Source organism: Triticum aestivum, chromosome 3B, assembly GCF_018294505.1.
Source record: "Triticum aestivum cultivar Chinese Spring chromosome 3B, IWGSC CS RefSeq v2.1, whole genome shotgun sequence".
Classification (NCBI taxonomy): Eukaryota; Viridiplantae; Streptophyta; class Magnoliopsida; order Poales; family Poaceae; genus Triticum; species Triticum aestivum.
The window spans coordinates 462,273,562-462,292,645 of record NC_057801.1 but is presented as its reverse complement, the minus strand read 5'-3'; the positions used below and the strand labels follow the sequence as shown (position 1 = coordinate 462,292,645).

Sequence of the window (19,084 nt, the reverse complement as noted above, 5' to 3'; positions counted from 1 at the left end):
AAAACTGGTACTTTTTAATCCTTAAACTACTATAAGGGTTTGAGGGTTTGAGGGTGAGGGGAGTCGTGGAGTGAAGCGCCTCCGGACAGGGCTTTAAAGTATCGTGGAACGGAGTGAGTAGCAAGTCCGATTGAGTCATCTTTTGCCCTTTGCAGTGCGGGTTGCCAAACTTCTCTCCCTAGCGCATGGGGCCGTGCAAGTAACCAAAATATTCAACAGACAAATGCGTCAGGGGGAGGCAAAGCGGGGGTGGCGTGCGCGGTGCGTGCGCCTACCATTTGCGCCCATCCATGACAGCCGAGGACTCCAGGTGCATGCACCGTCCCGCCCCTCCGCTCTCCACTTTCCTCTGCAACCGCGCCTCCCCTGCTACTACTACCCAAGCGAAGCCAAAGGTAGCCTTCACCTGTACGGCGGCGCCAAATCTAGTCCAACCCCTCCGCCGGCGCCAGATCGTGGAGGACCCTGCCGTCTCCCGCCCATTCTCCGGTGAGCTTTCCTCTCAAATCTCTCTGCTCCGCTCCCCTTCGGTCAGTTCCATTGTCCGTACGGTGCTTGTATTGTAGGGCCCAGCTTAGGAGTTCCGGTGCTTCCCTTTGGCCAAGTGAAACGGGAAACCGCTACTGGATTCTTGAAACAAAATCGAATGTCTTGCGATTCACCCAAAATGAAATTTGCGTTTTGAGAACATGCCAAGTAAGGGCGTCTGTATTCGGGCATTGAGCTGAATATTAGAGCATGGCATTTAGCATCGGATGTAGTTTGTAGAAATCGATTTACTTGTTCGTGCAGCTGGGCGCAATTTCCTCGCCTCCGCTCAAGCCACTCCCTACTACAGTCTGCTCCTGCGTTTTGTTTGTGCATTTCGTCCGACGGCTGGCTGAAGCAGCGGATTGCTTTGGGATGGGGGGAGGAGGCTGGCTCCTGGATACACCAATGTAACATTGTTTCAAGCACTATTTTATAAGCTCAGTGGTGTTCCTTTCCTTGTCAATCTGATCTTATGTTGTTCAACATGTCATCTCATATTAAAGAGATTGGTTCATAACATGTTTGACACGTAAAATGTCGTAGATAGAGTACATCTTGCCGGAGCTGTACCTTTGTCAATCTGAAGTGTAAAAAATTTAAGCTTCTTGTGGTTAATTGGGTGTTGCTGAGTCTCTTTAGTACAGCAAAGTTACCCCTTGTTCTTCCTGCATGACAAGATGAAAAGGGATAGGCTATCTGTTTTGGGCTCGAAAATGGTAGACCATGAGAAGACTAAAGTTCCTAATCAGTGGGCAACAGTTTGATTGAGAGTGTGTAGTGAACAACAATGTAATTGAAATTTAGAGAAGTTGTGGCTGTTATCCTCTTGTTCATATCTTAATGTCCGTAAACATTTTTGTACCCTGACCGCTTCATATGGATTTGGAATGTTGTTGAAGTACTACTCTGTATTACTATCCTCAGTCCACAGTCCCCCATGCGCAATGACCAAGCAAGAACTAAGAAAAAGTTCATATGAAATGACATACCACAAGCCTACAACCGCTTAAATAGAGTGGAATCATTGCATTAACAACATTAATTTTTCCTCAAGGGACAGTTATTTGAAACAGAAACCCCAAGGCTGGTGACAGTTATAGGGAAACGAGGGGAGCACTAAACTAGAGCTGATTATAATTCTTCACCCTTTTTCTCCAAAAGCATGGTGAGCCTAATTTTATTTGTTCTTTCTTTTCAGCAAAGGTCTGCATGGTCATGAGATGCAAGCACATTTGATTTTGTATAAGTTCAACGAGCACTAATGTTAACTGAAGTATTTTCCTCGATGGAGGCTGAAGCTGATTTTGATGTTGAAGATTCCAGATCAAACAATGAACTGCAGGAGTTGTGGCCAGTTGGTGAGATAGACCCAAAGAGAGGGCGATTCCCTTGTTGCATTGTCTGGACTCCTCTTCCTGTAGTTTCATGGCTTGCTCCTTACATAGGGCATGTTGGAATCTGTCAGGAGGATGGATCTGCCCTGGATTTTGCTGGTTCAAATTTAGTGAGCATGGATAATTTTGCATATGGTTCTGTCGCTAGATACCTCCAGCTGGACAGAAAGAAGGTATATCTGATTCCTATTATTTTTGTTTTCTTCTTTAGAGTGTTGGCCTCTTACTTTATCCTGGCTGCTAATAAAATCCCTTGTTTACTTGGAGGAAAATGCGTACTAGTCTCATGAGTGACATGCTGTCAACATATTTTACTTGTAGTTCATTTCAATATGTAGTTTCTGTTTCAGTAATCTCTAAAGTATCTGTGAGGTAACTTGCTTTGTTCTTCTGGCATTCTGTCCTTGAAAGACCATTTTAAAACAGTAAATAGTTGCACGTCAACACATGGACTTACTATCATATAAATAATGAAAATTATGTTATGTTATACGAATGGGCTGGGGATACTGAACACGAGACTCCAACCAGTTATCACAGACAGAGGATGACGTAAACATTTTGCAAATCTTGTCATCAGTTTCAGTTTTTGTTCTCTTTAGTAACAGTGTTATCTATAAATAGTTAGTGTGGCATTCTATAGATTAACTTCTCTTGTTGACAAAGGTGATATCTGATAATCTATATGGTGAAGTTGTATATGTTGTTCCACAATCCTGTTCATTGATCATTATCTTTTCTTCTGTGAAACCTACTTGCATGCCACCTTTTCTTTTAGCGCTTTCCTTTAAAGTTGGGATTTGTTGGTGAAATACTCTTTGTTTTCTTCATGGTCAGTGCTGCTTTCCTGCTAATCTGGCGGCACATGTATGCGAGTGGTCATACAAGCACACAGAAGTTGGAACAGCAACATCATGGGATGGCGCCCTGCAACTGGGCACGAGACATTTCCAGCACAAATACTACAACCTGTTCACCTGCAACTGCTACTCATTCGTGGCAAACTGCCTGAACCGGCTTGCCCACGGTGGTTCGGCGGAGTGGAATGTTTTGAATGTGGCAGCTCTTGTTTGGCTTCACGGCGAATGGGTGGACAAAATGTCTATCGTTCGGTCATTCGCCCCTTTCGTAACTGTGACGTGCATTGGTGTTTTTATGGCCGGATGGTCTTTCCTAATAGGGATATCGGCATTCTGTTTACTTCTGATAGGGTGGTTTGTCTTTGCTGTATACTGTATGAAAGGTCTGGTGTGCTGATATTACATTGCGACCGAACCAGCAAGGAATTGTGGAAATAATCTGTCTTGGGACCATTCATCCATGCTCGTGATTATTCGTCTGAAACTTTATCAAAACACTGCACCTGCTAAGGCCTTTTGGTGTGTAGGATATGAACACTACAGAAATGGGAAAGCTGTAGAAAGTGAGATGGCATGTATCTCAAATTCTATGAATGGAAATATGAAATGAGATGTCATTTGGTTCAGGCGATATGATTTTTTCCATCGAGGCTGAGCAATGTTTCTTTTCCATGAAATACAGAGGATATGAAGTCATTCCTATACGAGTCTGAGCAATGTTTCTTTTCCTTGAAATACAGAGGACATGAATCAATCATGTCCTACAGAAATCAAAGGGTTCCGAAGAAATGTTTTCCTACAGAAATCAAATCTCTATAAGAGAATTCATACAAAATTCATGTAAACCAAACGAGACCTAAACATGGAACATAGGGAAGATGAAGCCACACCATCCTTTTCTATTCTTGCCTGCCCAATCTATTCAGAATGATTTTCATGTTTTTCTCTGTTGCCCGATCTTGTCCCTATGCAAGCGTCTGGCCATGTGAGTGTGCGTCGTCCTGTTGGGCGCCTCCTAATTTGGGGCCAGAAGAGTCATGGGGGAAAATGGGAAAAATTCTAAAATAAACCTTGAACTTATAGGCGAAAGCTAAATTAGACCCTGAACTCTCAATCCTTGAAATTGGCACACCAAACTTTTTGATCCCGGTCTATTTTGAACCTTAGAGGATTTAGCTGGTATTCGCTCAATTGGGCTGGCCCATTTATGTAGTCGCTCGCGCTGCTCTGGTTTTCCTTTGTTTTTTGTTTTTCTTTTCGTTTTTTCTTTGGGTTTTCATCGGTTTTCTTTTGTTTTTTATTCATTATACTATGTTTTTTCTCTGGTTTCTCTTTCTTCGTTATACTTTTTTTCTTTTTTGTTTTTCTTCATATTGTTTGTTTTTCGCTTTTATTTTGCTTCTTTACTGGTAACTGGTTTTTTTTACACAAGTCTAATTATTTTCAGTAACCAATGTACATTTTTAGCGCAGATATGAAATATTTTTTGATACACTTTCAACATTTTTCAATACATTACATACATTTTTTAAAATACACGTTTTCAATACCTTTTGAATACACAGCAATATTTTTCCAAAGACACATTTTAAATTTTATTAACGATAATAAATATTTTATAAACTAAATATTTTTTACATTGTTATACGTTATTTAAATTGTATACAACTTTTTCAAATACATGTCACGTATAGTCTTTTAGTGGTACGGCACATTTTATTACATCGCGCAAACATTTTTGTTACACGTTTTTAAAACTGTATACACTTTTTACAAACACATGTCACATATAGTCTTTTAAGGGTATGACACATTTTTTCCATCACAAGCACATTTTCTGAAAAAAAAAATTGAATCACACGAATACTAATTTACATTGTACAACATTTTTTTTTTGAAATGCCACATACATTTATCTAAACTCGTGATATTTTTAAGATGTCACAAACTTTTTTTTTTTGAAATGCCACATGCATTTATCTAAAATTGCACTTTCAAATTTTCTTCAGGTTTCAAAAATGTTTATGTTTCAAAAAGTGTTTGCTTTTACATAATTGGTTGCTTTTTCAAAAAATAGTTGTTTTCTTAAAGTATTCAGAATTTTCAAAAAGTTCTCACACTTTATGGAAGGTTCGGACATTTCCAAAATTGTTTATGTTTTGAATATTTGTTTGCCCCTAAAAAATGTTTTCAAAGTTCAATGCTTTGTTTTGTACTTAAACATTTCCGGTCTGTTTTTATATTACCAATAGTTGGTTGTTCTTTTTTTTGAGGGAAGAGATCAAGTCTACCGAGTTCGACTCTGCTCGAGTCGTTTTTTGTTACGTCGCGCTTTAGTTTACTCTTTTCCGAGAATCCGTCACGCTTTATTAATTGAGAAAGACGTTTTACGCCGCTCGTTAAGTAAAAAATAACTCGCTTAGTGCCTGTTGGGCCGGCCCAGTCGAGTCCACAGCCAATAATCCTGTGATTTAGCAATGCCACGTCGACAATCCCTGTTTGGGAACTCACTCACTCAAGGTTGAAAATAAACCGGGATCAAAGAGTTTGGTGTGCCGATCTCCAGGATTAGAAGTTTAGGGTTTGATTTAGCTTTCGTCCATAAGTTTAATGTTTATTTTAGACTTTTTTCGGGAAAATGCCGTATGTCGACGATCAGGTTGTCTGACAGAATAATAGCGTCGGCAGCACACACAAATCTTTTAAAATCTGTCCGACCGTCGCGTATCTGTTAGACTCGAGCAGACGAGCACGTAACGGAATAGCGGCCCACCTGAATCCTCCTCGCACAAAAGACAAACCCAAAGGCAAAACGTATACGTGACAAATTTCCTATTTTTTCTCTCTAAAAAAACAGATTTCCTTTTGAGCGAAAAAACCGAAGAGATACATAGAACGTGACGGCAGTACGCCGACGTGCTTCCGATGGCATCCAAGGACCATGGAGGCGGCGCTCCTCGGGAAGACGGATCTGACGACTGCGGCTGCGGGTCCTGGACGATAGCTATGCTCCTGTACACGTCCTTCTGGCTGGTCATGATGTACCTGCCGCCCATGGATTCCTTGCCCGGGATTCGAGAGCTCGACGGCTCGCCGCCATGCAACGACGACAAGCCGACCACGTGCTCCGTGGAGCTAGCCGGCGCCAGGGGGCTCGATCCGGCGCTGGCTCCGGGCGCGACCTCGCCGGCCTTCGACCTCGTTCTGCACGTCGACAATGGGCACGTCTACGAGCTGTGCCATGGCGGCGGCGACGTCGTCATCTCCTACGCGGGCGTACCCCTCGCGCGCGGGCGCACGCCGAGCTTCCGGCTGGCGGCCAAGGACACGGGGCGGTGGCCGGTGAACGTGACGGGCGCGGGGCTGGGGATCCCGGCGGATTTGTCTCGCCTCATGACGGCGGAGCGGCGATGGGGGGTGGCGCAGCTGGAGATCGACATGGGCCTAGCCTGGCAGTCCTTCACGTGCGACGTTTTGGTTGACGGGCAACCCGGCGCATCAGCGTGCAGGCTAGCATAACACGTTTTGTTTTGCCTCAGTAGATTCATTTTTTTTTGGGAGTGTCTCGGTAGATTCATATGGAGCTACGGAAGAACACACAAGAATTACACAATAGATTCACGTTTGAGTGTTTCAAATCGAGCACTTCATGTCCTTCTTTTTTTGACATTGTTTGTTTTGAGTTTTTTTTTTGCGGAAAACACCCCAGCTCAATAAATAAGGATAACCGGAGGTACACAACACACACCACAGGTTGAAAATTACTCCCAGATCCCTGAGGAGCCAACCCAACACACCCACCGGCGCGAGCTGCAAGCGCGTCGCCGCCGCCACTCCTACGCGGAGCCGGCGTGACCTTGTTATCTCCGGGCAGGATCTTTGCGAACAGGAAGTCGACAACTTTGGACCATACGTATCAACGCGGCGGAGAAGCATTGGATTGGAGAACCACCGGTTTGAAAGCATCACCTCTCTCGCCGGTGACGGGAGAGAGGAAAATTTGGCGTGAAAATAACCACGCACGAGTATCTGCAGATGCAGCACCGCTGGCGCAATGCTCCTCTAAAAGCTCCAAGGCTCCGCAACGACGCAGGAGCGCGCATCGCCGGCTACTAGAGCACAAAACCAACCACAAGGCCGCTGCCGCCACGCCCGCCTCGATTGGGAAACCGTAGATCCACAAACAACCGTTGCACACCATATTTCACATCTTAATCACGAGGTTATAGGGTGTGGGCTGGCGTTGAACCTAGCACTATATTTTTTCGCACAAAAAAACAAGAATCTAGCCCTATATGTACCAATACTAATACTGTCAGCGTCGCTGACTCTGCAGACCTACCTGCAAGGGCCTACACGGCCAACAGTGCATGGCCCAAGCGTGCATGCATTCCCAACCTGCACGTTGAAAGAACATGTGGTGCCCCCATGTTTGGTTTTGGTAATTGATGACAATCTCTATGGACTAAAGGTTGCCTTGAGTTATATTTGAAGGGTTTGTCCATAGGTATTGCTTGAAGACCATTTGTTGGTTTCAAGGTTATTCGAAGAAGAATATGTGTTGACCAAGGTGCTATTCAAGGATTTATCCAAAGATTTGTCACTTGAGAGTTGAGCCTATTGCAAGCATGTCTTGAAGAACAAGATTGTGTGAATATTCATGTTTACCTTGAAGACATCATGTTAATGAAGAGAGTTGGAAAAATTCAAGGTTGATCAAGACTAAGTACAAAGAGTGATTCAAATTGATCAACACACAAAGCGTAGAAGATGTATCAAGCGGGATCAAGTGATCTCATGCTATGGTAAGCATTGTCCATCACGCTTTGTGTACTAACCCGTGGTCTATGTGAGAGTTGTTTGTGGGGCTAGGTATGTTTCCATGGTCGTGCATCAAAAAGAAGATATCATATATCCCATGGAGGATGACATCAAGTGGTGATCGTCATCAAGATTGCAGTGTGCAAGTTCAAGTGGAGCATCACAAAGAGAGCATGCTTAAAGCTTGCCGTCGATTGTGGTGACAATGGACTTGTGAAGATGTGTTGAAGAGTGGCTCACCCGTAGTGGAGCATGGTAGAGCAATCTACTAGTCTTCACCGAGCCACCACAATCAAGAAAGATGGTCCATCTTGAGGAGGACAAGATCGTCATCATCTAGCTCAAGTGGATTATGCGCAAGGCAAAGATTTTCCCTTGATAGGTTTTCTATTTTATCAGTCCCATGGTGTTAGTTGGGAGACCAGGTCATAGGATCGATTGTCGTACTATCAAGGGGGGCTCTCAAGTGAGTAGATTGATCCTATCGTTCATAGAGAGCTCAAACCATTGCATCCTTGGCATCATCTTTCTTGGTTCTTGTTTGGTTTCTCTCCTTGTGAGATTTGGAGCTTACGGTCATCTTCATGACAAGTTCGAGTTCATCAAAAGCGGAGTTCATATATGCATCTTCTATGATGTTTTCGATGTTAGAGTTCTTGCCGGTTCTTCATTCGTATAGGTTTCACATCTTTATATCATTGGCATTGTTCTACTACATCTTCTCACTATAATTAATAAGCTTGAGTTTGCTCAATTCAGAGCCCACATGCAAAAGTTAAGGCAGTTCTGATTCTCCTGCTTCCATCTGTTTGCTTGGGCTATTCTGAAGCTCACTAGCGGTAGTACCGTCCTGGCCAGTGGTAGTACCGCTTGCGCGGTACTTCCGCGGTTCCAGTGTCGCGAGCACTACTTATTTTTGGGCTTCTGGACTCGTTTTCGCTTCGGCGGTAGTAGGGCGGAAGTTGGGCACGGTAGTATTGTTCTGGACGGTAGTACCGCACCTGCCCAGCGGTAGTACTTCTTTGCGGTAATTCCGCTGTTGACTGCCATCACACTACTGCTTATCTTCTTGCTTCTGTAGTCCACCACAACCTCCATGGCAGTAGAATGGTAGTAGGGCACTGCAGTACCACTTTGTGTGGTACTGCCGTCCTACCCTCCCTCTACTATCGCTGGTTCTCTATGTCCTGAGACACTAAGTGGTAGTACTGCTTGTGAGGACGGTAGTACCGCTCCGGCGGCACTACCGCACCCGGACTTTCGTTCTCACGGTGCTACACTTTTGTTCTCCGGCGGCACTATCACTTAGTTGTTTATCTTGTTTAATATAAGTTGTTGGTGCACATAGGTGAGCCTAGTCATTTTAGATTTTGTGCTTGACAAATTAAATGCTAGTTTTATTCTGCATTTGTTCAAGCCTAAACCGTAATTATTTTAAAGCGCCTATTCACCCCCCTCTAGGTGACATCCATGATCTTTCACACGTCACTGGGCCGTACTGGGTAGTGGTGGCCTAGGAACTCCCACTCGCTATTTAGCTGATCCCCACCAGTGAGAAGGGCATCCAATGGATCAAGGCACGACATCGGCATGGACCACCTCTTACATTTCCCTTACGCAAGAACCCTAGATCGGTTTGTGTAATCTCGTTTGTAATCCCCACCTAAATCAGATCCTATGAGAAATTGCCATTGTTAATAGGAATTCCTAGCTCTCCCCTATCATATGGTATCAAAGACCACCCACCTCCCTCTCCATTCGTGCTGGCGAAACTCATCGAGACCAGAAGTTTGCGCCAGCCAGAGCACAATTGGAAGCCATGGATCCCGGTGTTTCTACCTTCCTCACCAAGCTTGAGGCCATGATGGACACGCAGACCAAGTCCTAGCAAATCACAGCCACTAAGATCGACGAGTTGCTCGCTTGGCATCCTGATGTGGAGTGCCGAGTGGCGGATCTCGGCGACACAATGGTTGTTGGGAATGTAGCATGCATTTTCAAAATTTCCCTACGATCACGCAAGATCTATCTAGGAGATGCATAGCAATGAGAGGAGGAGTGTATCTTCATACCCTTGAAGATCGCAAAGCAGAAGCATTTATCAACGTGGTTCATGTAGTCATACACCTTCACGATCCGTCTCGCTCAAGTACCAAACGTACGACACCTCCGTGTTCAGCACATGTTCAGCTCGATGACGTCCTAACCTTCTTGATCTAGCAAGATGGGCAAAGTAGTAGATGAGTTCCGGCAGCACGATGATGTGGTGACGGTGTTGGTGAAGAACAATCTCCGCAGGGCTTTGCCTAAGCACTATGAAAACTATGACGGAGGATAAACTAGAGGGGACGGGGTTGCCGGCACACAGCTTGGTGTTTCTTGATGTGTCTTGGGTGCTAGCCCTGTCCCTCTATTTATATGTTGAGCCTTGGGGTCGAAACTTGGAGTAAAAGCCTCCACAAAGTCAGTTTCACCCGAAAGGCAAGAGTCCTTCTCGGACTCTAGAGCCAGACTCCAGGGTTCCCCGCGTCTGGACCCAAACGCCATGGACCCTGGAGTCTGGCCCCTGGACTCCGCAAAACTTCCTTTTGCACTTTCCAAAAACCTTGTGGGCTTTCCCTTTTGGCCCAAATAAAGTGTTCTCATACCCAAACATTTCGGGAAACATCCGGAACCCCTTCCGGTGAATTCCGAAACCCTTTTGGAGACTAAAAACTATTATCCCATATATCAATCTTTATCTTCGGACCATTCTGGAGTTCCTCATCATGTCCGTGATCATATCCGGGACTTCGAACAACATTCGGTCACCAACATACATAACTCATATAATACTATATCGTCAATGAACGTTAAACGTGAGGACCCTGCGGGTTTGAGAACTATGTAGACATGACCGAGACACCTATCTGGTCAATAACCAATAGCGGAACATGGATGCCCATATTGGCTCCTACATATTCTATGAAGATCTTTATCGGTCGAACCGTTATGACAACATACATTATTCCCTTTGTCATCGGTATGTTACTTGACCGAGATTCGATCGTCGGTATCTTCATACCTAGTTCAATCTTGTTACCGGCAAGTCTCTTTACTTGTTCCATAATACATCATCAAGTAACTAACTCATTAGTCACATTGCTTGCGAGGCTTATAGTGATGAGCATTACCGAGAGGGCCCAGAGATACCTCTGAACCTCTCCGAAACACGGAGTGACAAATCCTAATCTCGATCTATGCCAACCCAACAAACACCTTCAGATACACCTGTAGAGCATCTTTATAATCACCCATTTACGTTGTGACGTTTGATAGCACACAAGGTGTTACTCCGGTATTCGGGAGTTGCATAATCTCATAGTCTGAGGAACATGTATAAGTCATGAAGAAAGCAGTAGCAATGAAACTATAACGATCATAATGCTAAGATAAGGGATGGGTCATGTCCATCACATCATTCTCCTAATGATGTGATACCGTTCATCAAATGACAACACATGTCTATGGTTAGGAAACTTAACCATCTTTGATGAATGAGCTAGTCAAGTAGAGGCATACTAGGGACACTATGTGTTGTCTATGTACTCACACCTGTATTCCGGTTAATACAATTCTAGCATGAATAATAAACATTTATCATGAAATAAGGAAATAAATAATAACTTTATTATTGCCTCTAGGGCATATTTCCTTCAGTCTCCCACTTGCACTAGAGTCAATAATCTAGATTATAAAGTAATGATTCTAATACCCATGGAGTTTTGGTGTTGATCATGTTTTGCTCGTGGAAGAGGCTTAGTCAACGGGTCTGCATTGTTCAGATTTGTATGTACCTTGCAAATCTCTATGTCCCCTTTCGACACTTGACAACGGATGGAATTTAAGCGTCTCTTGATGTGCTTGGTTCTCTTGTGAAATCTGGATTCCTTTGCCAAGGCAATTGCACCAGTATTGTCACAAAAGATTTTCATTGGACCCGATGCACTAGGTATGACACCTAGATCAGATATGAACTCCTTCATCTAGACTCCTTCATTTGCTGCTTCCGAAGCAGCAATGTACTCCGCTTCACACGTAGATCCCGCCACGACGCTCTGCTTGGAACTACACCAACTGACAGCTCCTCCATTCAATAAATACGTATCCGGATTGTGACTTAAAGTCATCTGGATCAGTGTAGCGCTGCAACTGGAGCACCCTCCGCTGTCCAAGGAAGGAGACGCGGCTCCGGCGGCTCATATCAGCCACAACCACCACCTGCGACGCATGACATCCACATCGGACCCCGTGCAGGGTGCGATGATCCATGGCCATGACAACTTCAATTACCATGGGGGTCGTCGGCAACTTCATTCCAGATGCCACCGCTGCTCCCGACAAGCGGCCAGTCCGACTCTCTTCTTTCCCCTGCATCTTGATCCTCGTTTGCTCACGCGGGCCAGATGCTTGCCGGTTTGGGTCAAGAGCATCCATTTATCTGTTTTCCTCAGTTTACGGGAGAGAATCCATTTATTTGTGTGAGAAATTTTTCTCTATGTTTGGGATTCACTCCACCTTTTGGAATCCGATGGCAGCGCTCAATTTTTTGGTACTGCTTCTGTTTGGTTGCAAATGGTCAGATGTCAGTATTTGATTGGGATTCATCCACTTCTACGTTATGCACATGTTTTGGCCGTGATCGACATCAAATGTTGATCAGACAGTTCTATACTATTCGACAAACGACATCATTAGCAGATTATATTGATAAATTCGAGTTAATCATTAATCATTTGAGCTCATACTCTGATTCCATTCATCCTTACTATTTTCTTACCCGATTTGTGGAGGGACTAAGGACGGATATCCAAGCGGCGGTGCTTGTTCAATGACCACCCAACTTGGATACAGTGTGCACGCTCGTTCTGCTCCAAGAGGAGGTGGTAGATGGCATGTTTGGGGCTCTTCCACGGTCGCCCAAGCTAACACAACATATGGATGCACTGCTCTCACTACCACCGCCTCCACCTAGTCCTATTGCTACTACTGACGCCACCAACCGTCGTGGTGCGGACGCATGCACGCGAACTCAGTGAAGTTGAAGACGTTGCGGGACTATCGTCGTGGCCGAGGCGTGTGCTTCAAGTGCGGCGAGTGGTGGGGGCACAATCATGTGTGTCCCACCTATGTCCAGCCGCATGTTGTCGAGGAGCTCCTCGCCCTCTTTGGCATCGACGACGTCATCGATGTACAGTTGCCACCGCTCGACGATGCAGTTATGGCCATCTCTAGGTCGGCTGTCTCCAGGGGGGTCACCTTTAAGGCATTTCAACTCCGGGCCTAGATTCAAGGCCGGGAAGTGCTCATGTTTGTCGCCTCCTGCAGCACGAACTCCTTCATCGACTCGTTCCTGGCAACCCAAATTGTTGGCGCCCAGCGGCTCCCTCTAGCTTATCGCCTACGAGTGGCGGACGGCAGGGAGATGCTCTGTTCTGTGGTTGTTCCAATGTGCTTGGTGCTCTCAAGGACATGAATTCAACACAGATTTGAAGGTGCTCAACTTGGGCGTGTATGAAGCTATTTTAGGCATGGATTGGCTCAAAGCCAATAGTCCGATGACAGTGGATTGGCACGCCAAGCACCTATAATTCTAGTCAGAAACCGGACAAGTCAGTTTACAAGGGCACGAGGCTACATCCACGACTTGTTTTCTCATCAATAGTGTCCAACTTAAAGGACTGTGCAAAAACAACTCGTTTTGCCTAGCTGTTGCACCAGACACCTTTAATGGAGCAATTCACACTACTCTGAAACCACTCAACAAGAAATGTTTACAAGGGCACGAGGCTACATCCACGACTTGTTTTCTCATCAACAGTGTCCAACTTAAAGGACTGTGCAAAAACAACTCATTTGGCCTAGCTGCTGCACCAGACACCTTTAATGGAGCAATGCACACTACTCTGAAACCACTCAACAAGAAATGTGTGATCCTCTTCTTTGACGACATCCTCGTTTTTAGAAAAACACTAGCACAAAACTAGGAGGGCCTCCGGCAGGTATTGGCGCTCCTGTGCAAGGATCAGTTGAAGGTCAAGTGTCTAAATGTGTTTTTGGCCAGCAATAGTTGTCCAATCTGGGTCACATCATTCCACAAGGGGTGGCTATTGAACCAAGCAAGATCAAGGCCGTGGCCGACTGGCAGACGCCAACGGATGTCAAGGGGGTTAGAAGCTTCCTTGGACGCACAGGTTACTACTGTCGCTTTCTATGCCACTTCGGTTTACTAGCGCGACCTCAGTTCAATCTTCTCAAGAAGGGGACCCCATTTTTCTAGACTTCTGTCACCGAAACGAACTTCCAAACTCCGAAGCATTAGCTAATTTCTGCACCTGTCCTTGCACTTCCCAACTTCTCTCATAGTTTGTGATCGAAACTGATGTCAGTGACAAGGGAGCCGGAGCGGTACTGCAACAGGGTGGGCATCCCATTGCCTTCATGAGCAAGGCTTTGTGCCCATGTTATCAAGGACTGTCGACATATGAAAAGAACATCGGGCGATAATCATGGTTGTGGATCCATGGAGACCGTACCTGCAACACGTTGGAGTTCATCATCTACACAGACCAACAAAGGTTGGTACACCTTGAAGAACAAAAACTGACGATGCCCTGGCAATAGAAGGCTTTCATGAAGCTTTTGGGTTTGCGATACTGCATCAAGTACAAGAAAGGATCTGATAACTCTACAGCATATGCCATCTCGCACGCGGAAGCCAACAAAAATGCTCACAACCATCACATGTTGCCAACCAACGTGACTCGAGGACATCATCGCCAGTTACAACTCCAATCCCAAGGCTCAGCGATTGTGGGAGCAATTTGCAGTCCGGGAGGATCCCAAGAAAAGGCTATCTCTTCAATAAGGAATTACGTCCTTTCGAGATCGAATCTGGCTAGGAGAATCAACTGCTTTACAACAACAGATCATGTCAGCCTTCCATGACAGCGCCTTGGGGGGGGCACTTAGGATTTCTGGTGACGTACAAATGCATATGTCGTCTATTTGCTTGGCAAAAGATGAAAATTCAAATCAAGCACTATGTCGCCTACTATAGAATGTGTCAACAAGCTAATCTAGACCGCGCCGCATCCCCGAGCCTGCTGGTTCCTCTGCCAATTTGCATCCAGCCGTGGGATCTCATCACTATGGACTTTGTTGACGGCCTCCCACAATCTAGAAAGTTTAACTGCATGCTGGTTTTGATTGACAAGAGGACACAATTTGCTCACTTCCTTCCCTTGACTAACCCATACACGACAACTAAGGTGACCCAGCTCTACATGTCATAGATTTACAAACTACATAGGTTTCCTGGGGCCATCGTCTCTGATCGCGATCCGGTGTTCACCAGCCACTTTTGGTGCGAGTTGTTCGAGTACGCAGGCATGGAGCTAAGGTTGAGCACCGCCAACCATTCTCAAAGTGACAGACAGACGGAACGGGTAAATCAATGCTTGTAAACATTCCTCCATTGCTTTACACATGCTTGACCTCGTCGTTGGAGTTTATGGATCCCTTTAGCTTAATTCTGGTACAACTCATCCTCTCATTCGTCTATTGGGATGTCACCATTCAAGGCGTTGTACGGGCACGAGCCTCGTCATTGGGGAATTACTATTGTCATGAGCATCTCGGTGCCATCCTTACAAGCTTGGTTGGAAGAACGCCGTGTGGTACAAGACCTGGTGTAGCAACATCTCAATAGAGCTCGACATTGTATGAAAACCCGAGTAGACAAGAAAAGATTTTACCGGGAATTCCAAGTGGGTGATCAAGTATTCCTAAAGCTGCAACCGTACATCCAAACATCAGTTGCCCCTCGCACCAATCACAAGCTCCCGTTCAAGTTTTTCGGGCCATTTCTTATCATTTGGAAGATCAATGAGGTGGCGTATGAACTCTAGTTGCCAGCCTCCGCCATAGTGCGTCCGATTTTTCACGTTGAAAATGCAACTAATCTCGGGGTTTTGGTAATTAATAACAACATATATGTCATTGAACTTACGCCTATTCAAAGATAAATTTCAGGAAAGTTCCATGTTGGCATGGTAAGGACATGTGGATGTGAACCCCTCAAAGTGCTAAGGAAACACATTGGCAAAAGCTTCAAGAATCTTCATTTGTGGTTAAGTGATCCAAATATCACATTGAGTCCATAGGAAAGCCAATACTATTAAAAGGGGGTGGCATTTTGATCGTGAGTCCATTGCTCAAAGTGCTTGAATATATTGCTCCAAAAACCCTCAACCACATTCTCATTCTCCATCTGTTAAAATCCTAAAGTCAAACTCGGTCCCACCAAAACACTCACATTTGGACCCACTGAGTTACTCGAGAAAATTCCACAAGCCAAACCCTAGAAACTCGGTACAACCGAGATGACATTCGGTCTCACCGAAGTGCAGTGACCAAGTTTCTCTAACCCATCGACTTCATTTCAGAACTAGCAAGCTGAAACGATCGGAACTACCAAAACAAGGTATCTTCTTAGGTCATTGTAAATCAGCCTCATCGAGTGGATTCCTTCGGTCTCACTGAAAAGCCTAATGTTCGAATCTTTTACACTATTTAGTCTCACCAAGAATTATTTTCGGTGTCACCGAGTTGTGCATAAAGTTTGTAACAGTTGCATTTTTTGTGATGGCTATTTATACCCCTCCACCACCACCTACTCTCAGAGAGAGCCACTAGAACGGAACTACACCTTTCATATCCATTTTCTGAGAGAGAACCACCTACACTTGTCTTGAGATCAAGGCATTCCAATCCAACCATTTGAACCTTGATTTCTAGCTTCCCCAAGTTGCTTTCCACTCCAATCCTTCTCCTACCCCAAGCCAAATCTGCGAGAAAGTTACTGAGTGTTGAAGAGACTATCTTTTGAAGCACAAGAGCAAGTTGTTCATCATCAACAACAACATCTATTACCTTTTGGAGAGTGGGTGTCTCCTAGATTGGTTAGGTGTCACTTTGGGAGCCTCCAAGATCACATGGAGTTGAACCAAGGAGTTTGTAAGGGCAATGAGATTGCCTACTTCGTGAAGATCTACCGGAGTGAGGCTAGTCCTTTGTGGGTGTAAGCCATGATGGAACAAACAAGATTGCTTCTTCAAGGACCCTTTGTGGGTGGAGCTCTCTGTGGACTCGTGCAACCGTTATCCTTTGTGGGTTGAAGTCTCCATCAACATGAATGTACGATAGCAGCACCTATCGGAACCACGCCAAAAGCATTGTGTCTTCATTGCGTTTTATTTCTCTGATCCCCTCCTTTACGTTCATATGCATAGTCTTTACTTTCCGCTGCTCAACTCTTAGACTTGAATGTGTAGGTTGTTGCTTGACTTGGTAGAATTGCTAAAATTGTCTACAACTAAAATTGGGAAATGGTTAAGTTTTTATTTGGGCAAGTAGTCTAATAACCCCCCTCTAGACATACTTTCGATCCTACACACGTTTCTCAACTCCGACGAGCTCTTCTGCTAGGTACCTCTGTCGAACCTACTCTACCGATCTGTACTGATGATCTTGCTGTACCTGTGGAAGTGCTTCAGTCCTGTTGGTGCAAGCTGTTGGAAGTATGCCCTAGAGGCAATAATATTGTATTATTATAGGGGCATTTACATCTGTGCCCCTAACTTGAACCCACTACTCAGATTTGCCCCTAATTTTGGAGCATGCTCAAATTTGCCCCTTCGCCGTTAAGTCACTACTCAGATATGCCCTTCCATACAGTACTGTAGCACTTTTCGTCCAATACTGTAGCACTTTCCGTCTGCTACAGTACACATGGGCCTTTGATGGTCAAAGGCCTTTGACTGGACGGAAGGGCATTTCTGAGTAGTGACTTAACGGCAGCGGGGCAAATTTGAGAATGCTTTGAAATTAGGTGCAAATCTGAGTAGGTGGTTCGAGTTAGGGGCAGAAATGCAAATGGCCCATTATTATATGTCCATGTTCATAGTTAAGAATTTATATTGTATGCTATAACTGCTATGATCCTAGAATATTTGATTCAGTGGAAAACTCATATACACATGTAGAACGTTAAACGATAAAATAAGATTCCTAGTCTTGCCTCTAAGATTGGCTCATGTGTTGTTGGTGATCACACTTAGGATATCGTTAAGTGTAACGATAGTCCTAAAACAACATTAAGAGTATGACATTAGAATAACAATCATATTGAATCGACCCAAACTTGTTGGTTATACTTTGAGATGATACCGTCACAATTCAATTGTTATAACACTGAGTGTTAACATGTGTTTTAGTTCCTTAGACCATGAGAGTATCATAGTCACTTCTTACTGTACGATGATCTTTGGGGTTGCTCAAATGTCATTTGTAACACGGTGATCATAACGACAACTTCCAGGTTCATAGAAAAGTTTGGCAAGGGACTCGATAGCTCGAGAGTGGAATTTGCTCCTACGACAATGGAGATATATTCTTAGGGCCCTCTCGGTGTGATGACATCCATCGTCATCTTGCCAGACATAGGTGACTATGTAATAGGGATGCCGGAAGATGTCAACAAGAAAGAAGAACAAAACTGGCAACGAGGAGACCGTTATAGTGAGCATGTGTATGACTCAAGAGGATACCAACACATCTCACCTCGGGTTTTCTAAAGTATCATGAAGCAAAGGGAACATGACATGATAACCATAGGTTTACTCGAATGGCATTTGTGTAATCATAGGGATTGATATGGACGCCCACGATTCCACTATCGGTCATTGAACGAAGGAGTTTTCGTCCATGTCTATGGTTTACCGAACCTACGGGTTATAAGCTTAAGGTGATCATGATCTGGTGAGTATAAGTAGGATCAGAGTATCGAGGATTTATTTGTGGAATTGTTTCATTAATATTCAAAATAGTGTTCATAGAACCGTAAGCGTTTCGGGGTCATCGGAAGGGTTTCAGAGTTTATCAGGCAATACTGGGTATTATCGGTAAATAATATATAGGTGGAAAATATTTCCGATGATGTTAAATTAATATAAAAGGATCTGGTAATTTTTAGGAGGCTTTTATATTTAATTTAATATCAACAAGCCTTAAAAGGCCAAGTGGTGGAAGGCAACTTGGGCCACAAAGGCCCAAGTGGAGGTGGCGCCACCTTTCCTAAGGGGGAGGCCAAATTGGAGTGCGGGGGTGGGGGAGGGGATCCTCCCCCCTTGGCCGACGCCCCAAGGAGGGACTTTCCCTCCTTGGTGGCAGCCCCTCTCTCCCCCTCTAACCTTTATAGACTTGAGGTATTGTCCCTTTTGAACATACAAGTTTTGGAGCCTCCTCTATTTCCAATTGTAATTGATCCTAGTTAATCAATTAGAGCTTGACCTAGATCCTATAATCCTCATAATTAGAAGCCCAGTGTGGTTCTAACCTCTCCCTCTAATTCTACGTCGACGATTAGCTCTGGGCGGC

The 19,084-nt window shown here is 44.6% G+C and overlaps 2 protein-coding genes across 3 annotated transcripts; both read left to right on the top strand.

Moving 5' to 3' along the window:
• Positions 1-225: 225 nt before the first annotated feature.
• On the top strand, positions 226-3,246 carry LOC123070374 (protein REVERSION-TO-ETHYLENE SENSITIVITY1). Of its 2 annotated transcripts, XM_044493567.1 has the most exons (4): positions 260-489; positions 1,730-1,889; positions 1,997-2,098; positions 2,763-3,246. In XM_044493567.1, the coding sequence occupies exons 2-4, from the start codon at positions 1,839-1,841 to the stop codon at positions 3,180-3,182; spliced, it is 573 nt and encodes a 190-aa protein (XP_044349502.1). In that variant the 5' UTR covers positions 260-489; positions 1,730-1,838; the 3' UTR covers positions 3,183-3,246. The 2 variants fall into 2 exon arrangements, with proteins under 2 accessions (XP_044349501.1, XP_044349502.1); XM_044493566.1 differs by having other exon boundaries at positions 226-489; positions 1,730-2,098.
• A 2,390-nt stretch (positions 3,247-5,636) lies between these two features.
• On the top strand, positions 5,637-6,481 carry LOC123065529 (uncharacterized). The gene has a single exon (XM_044488788.1). It carries the CDS (start codon positions 5,711-5,713, stop codon positions 6,302-6,304), a length of 594 nt encoding a protein of 197 aa, XP_044344723.1. The 5' UTR covers positions 5,637-5,710; the 3' UTR covers positions 6,305-6,481.
• Positions 6,482-19,084: the final 12,603 nt, after the last annotated feature.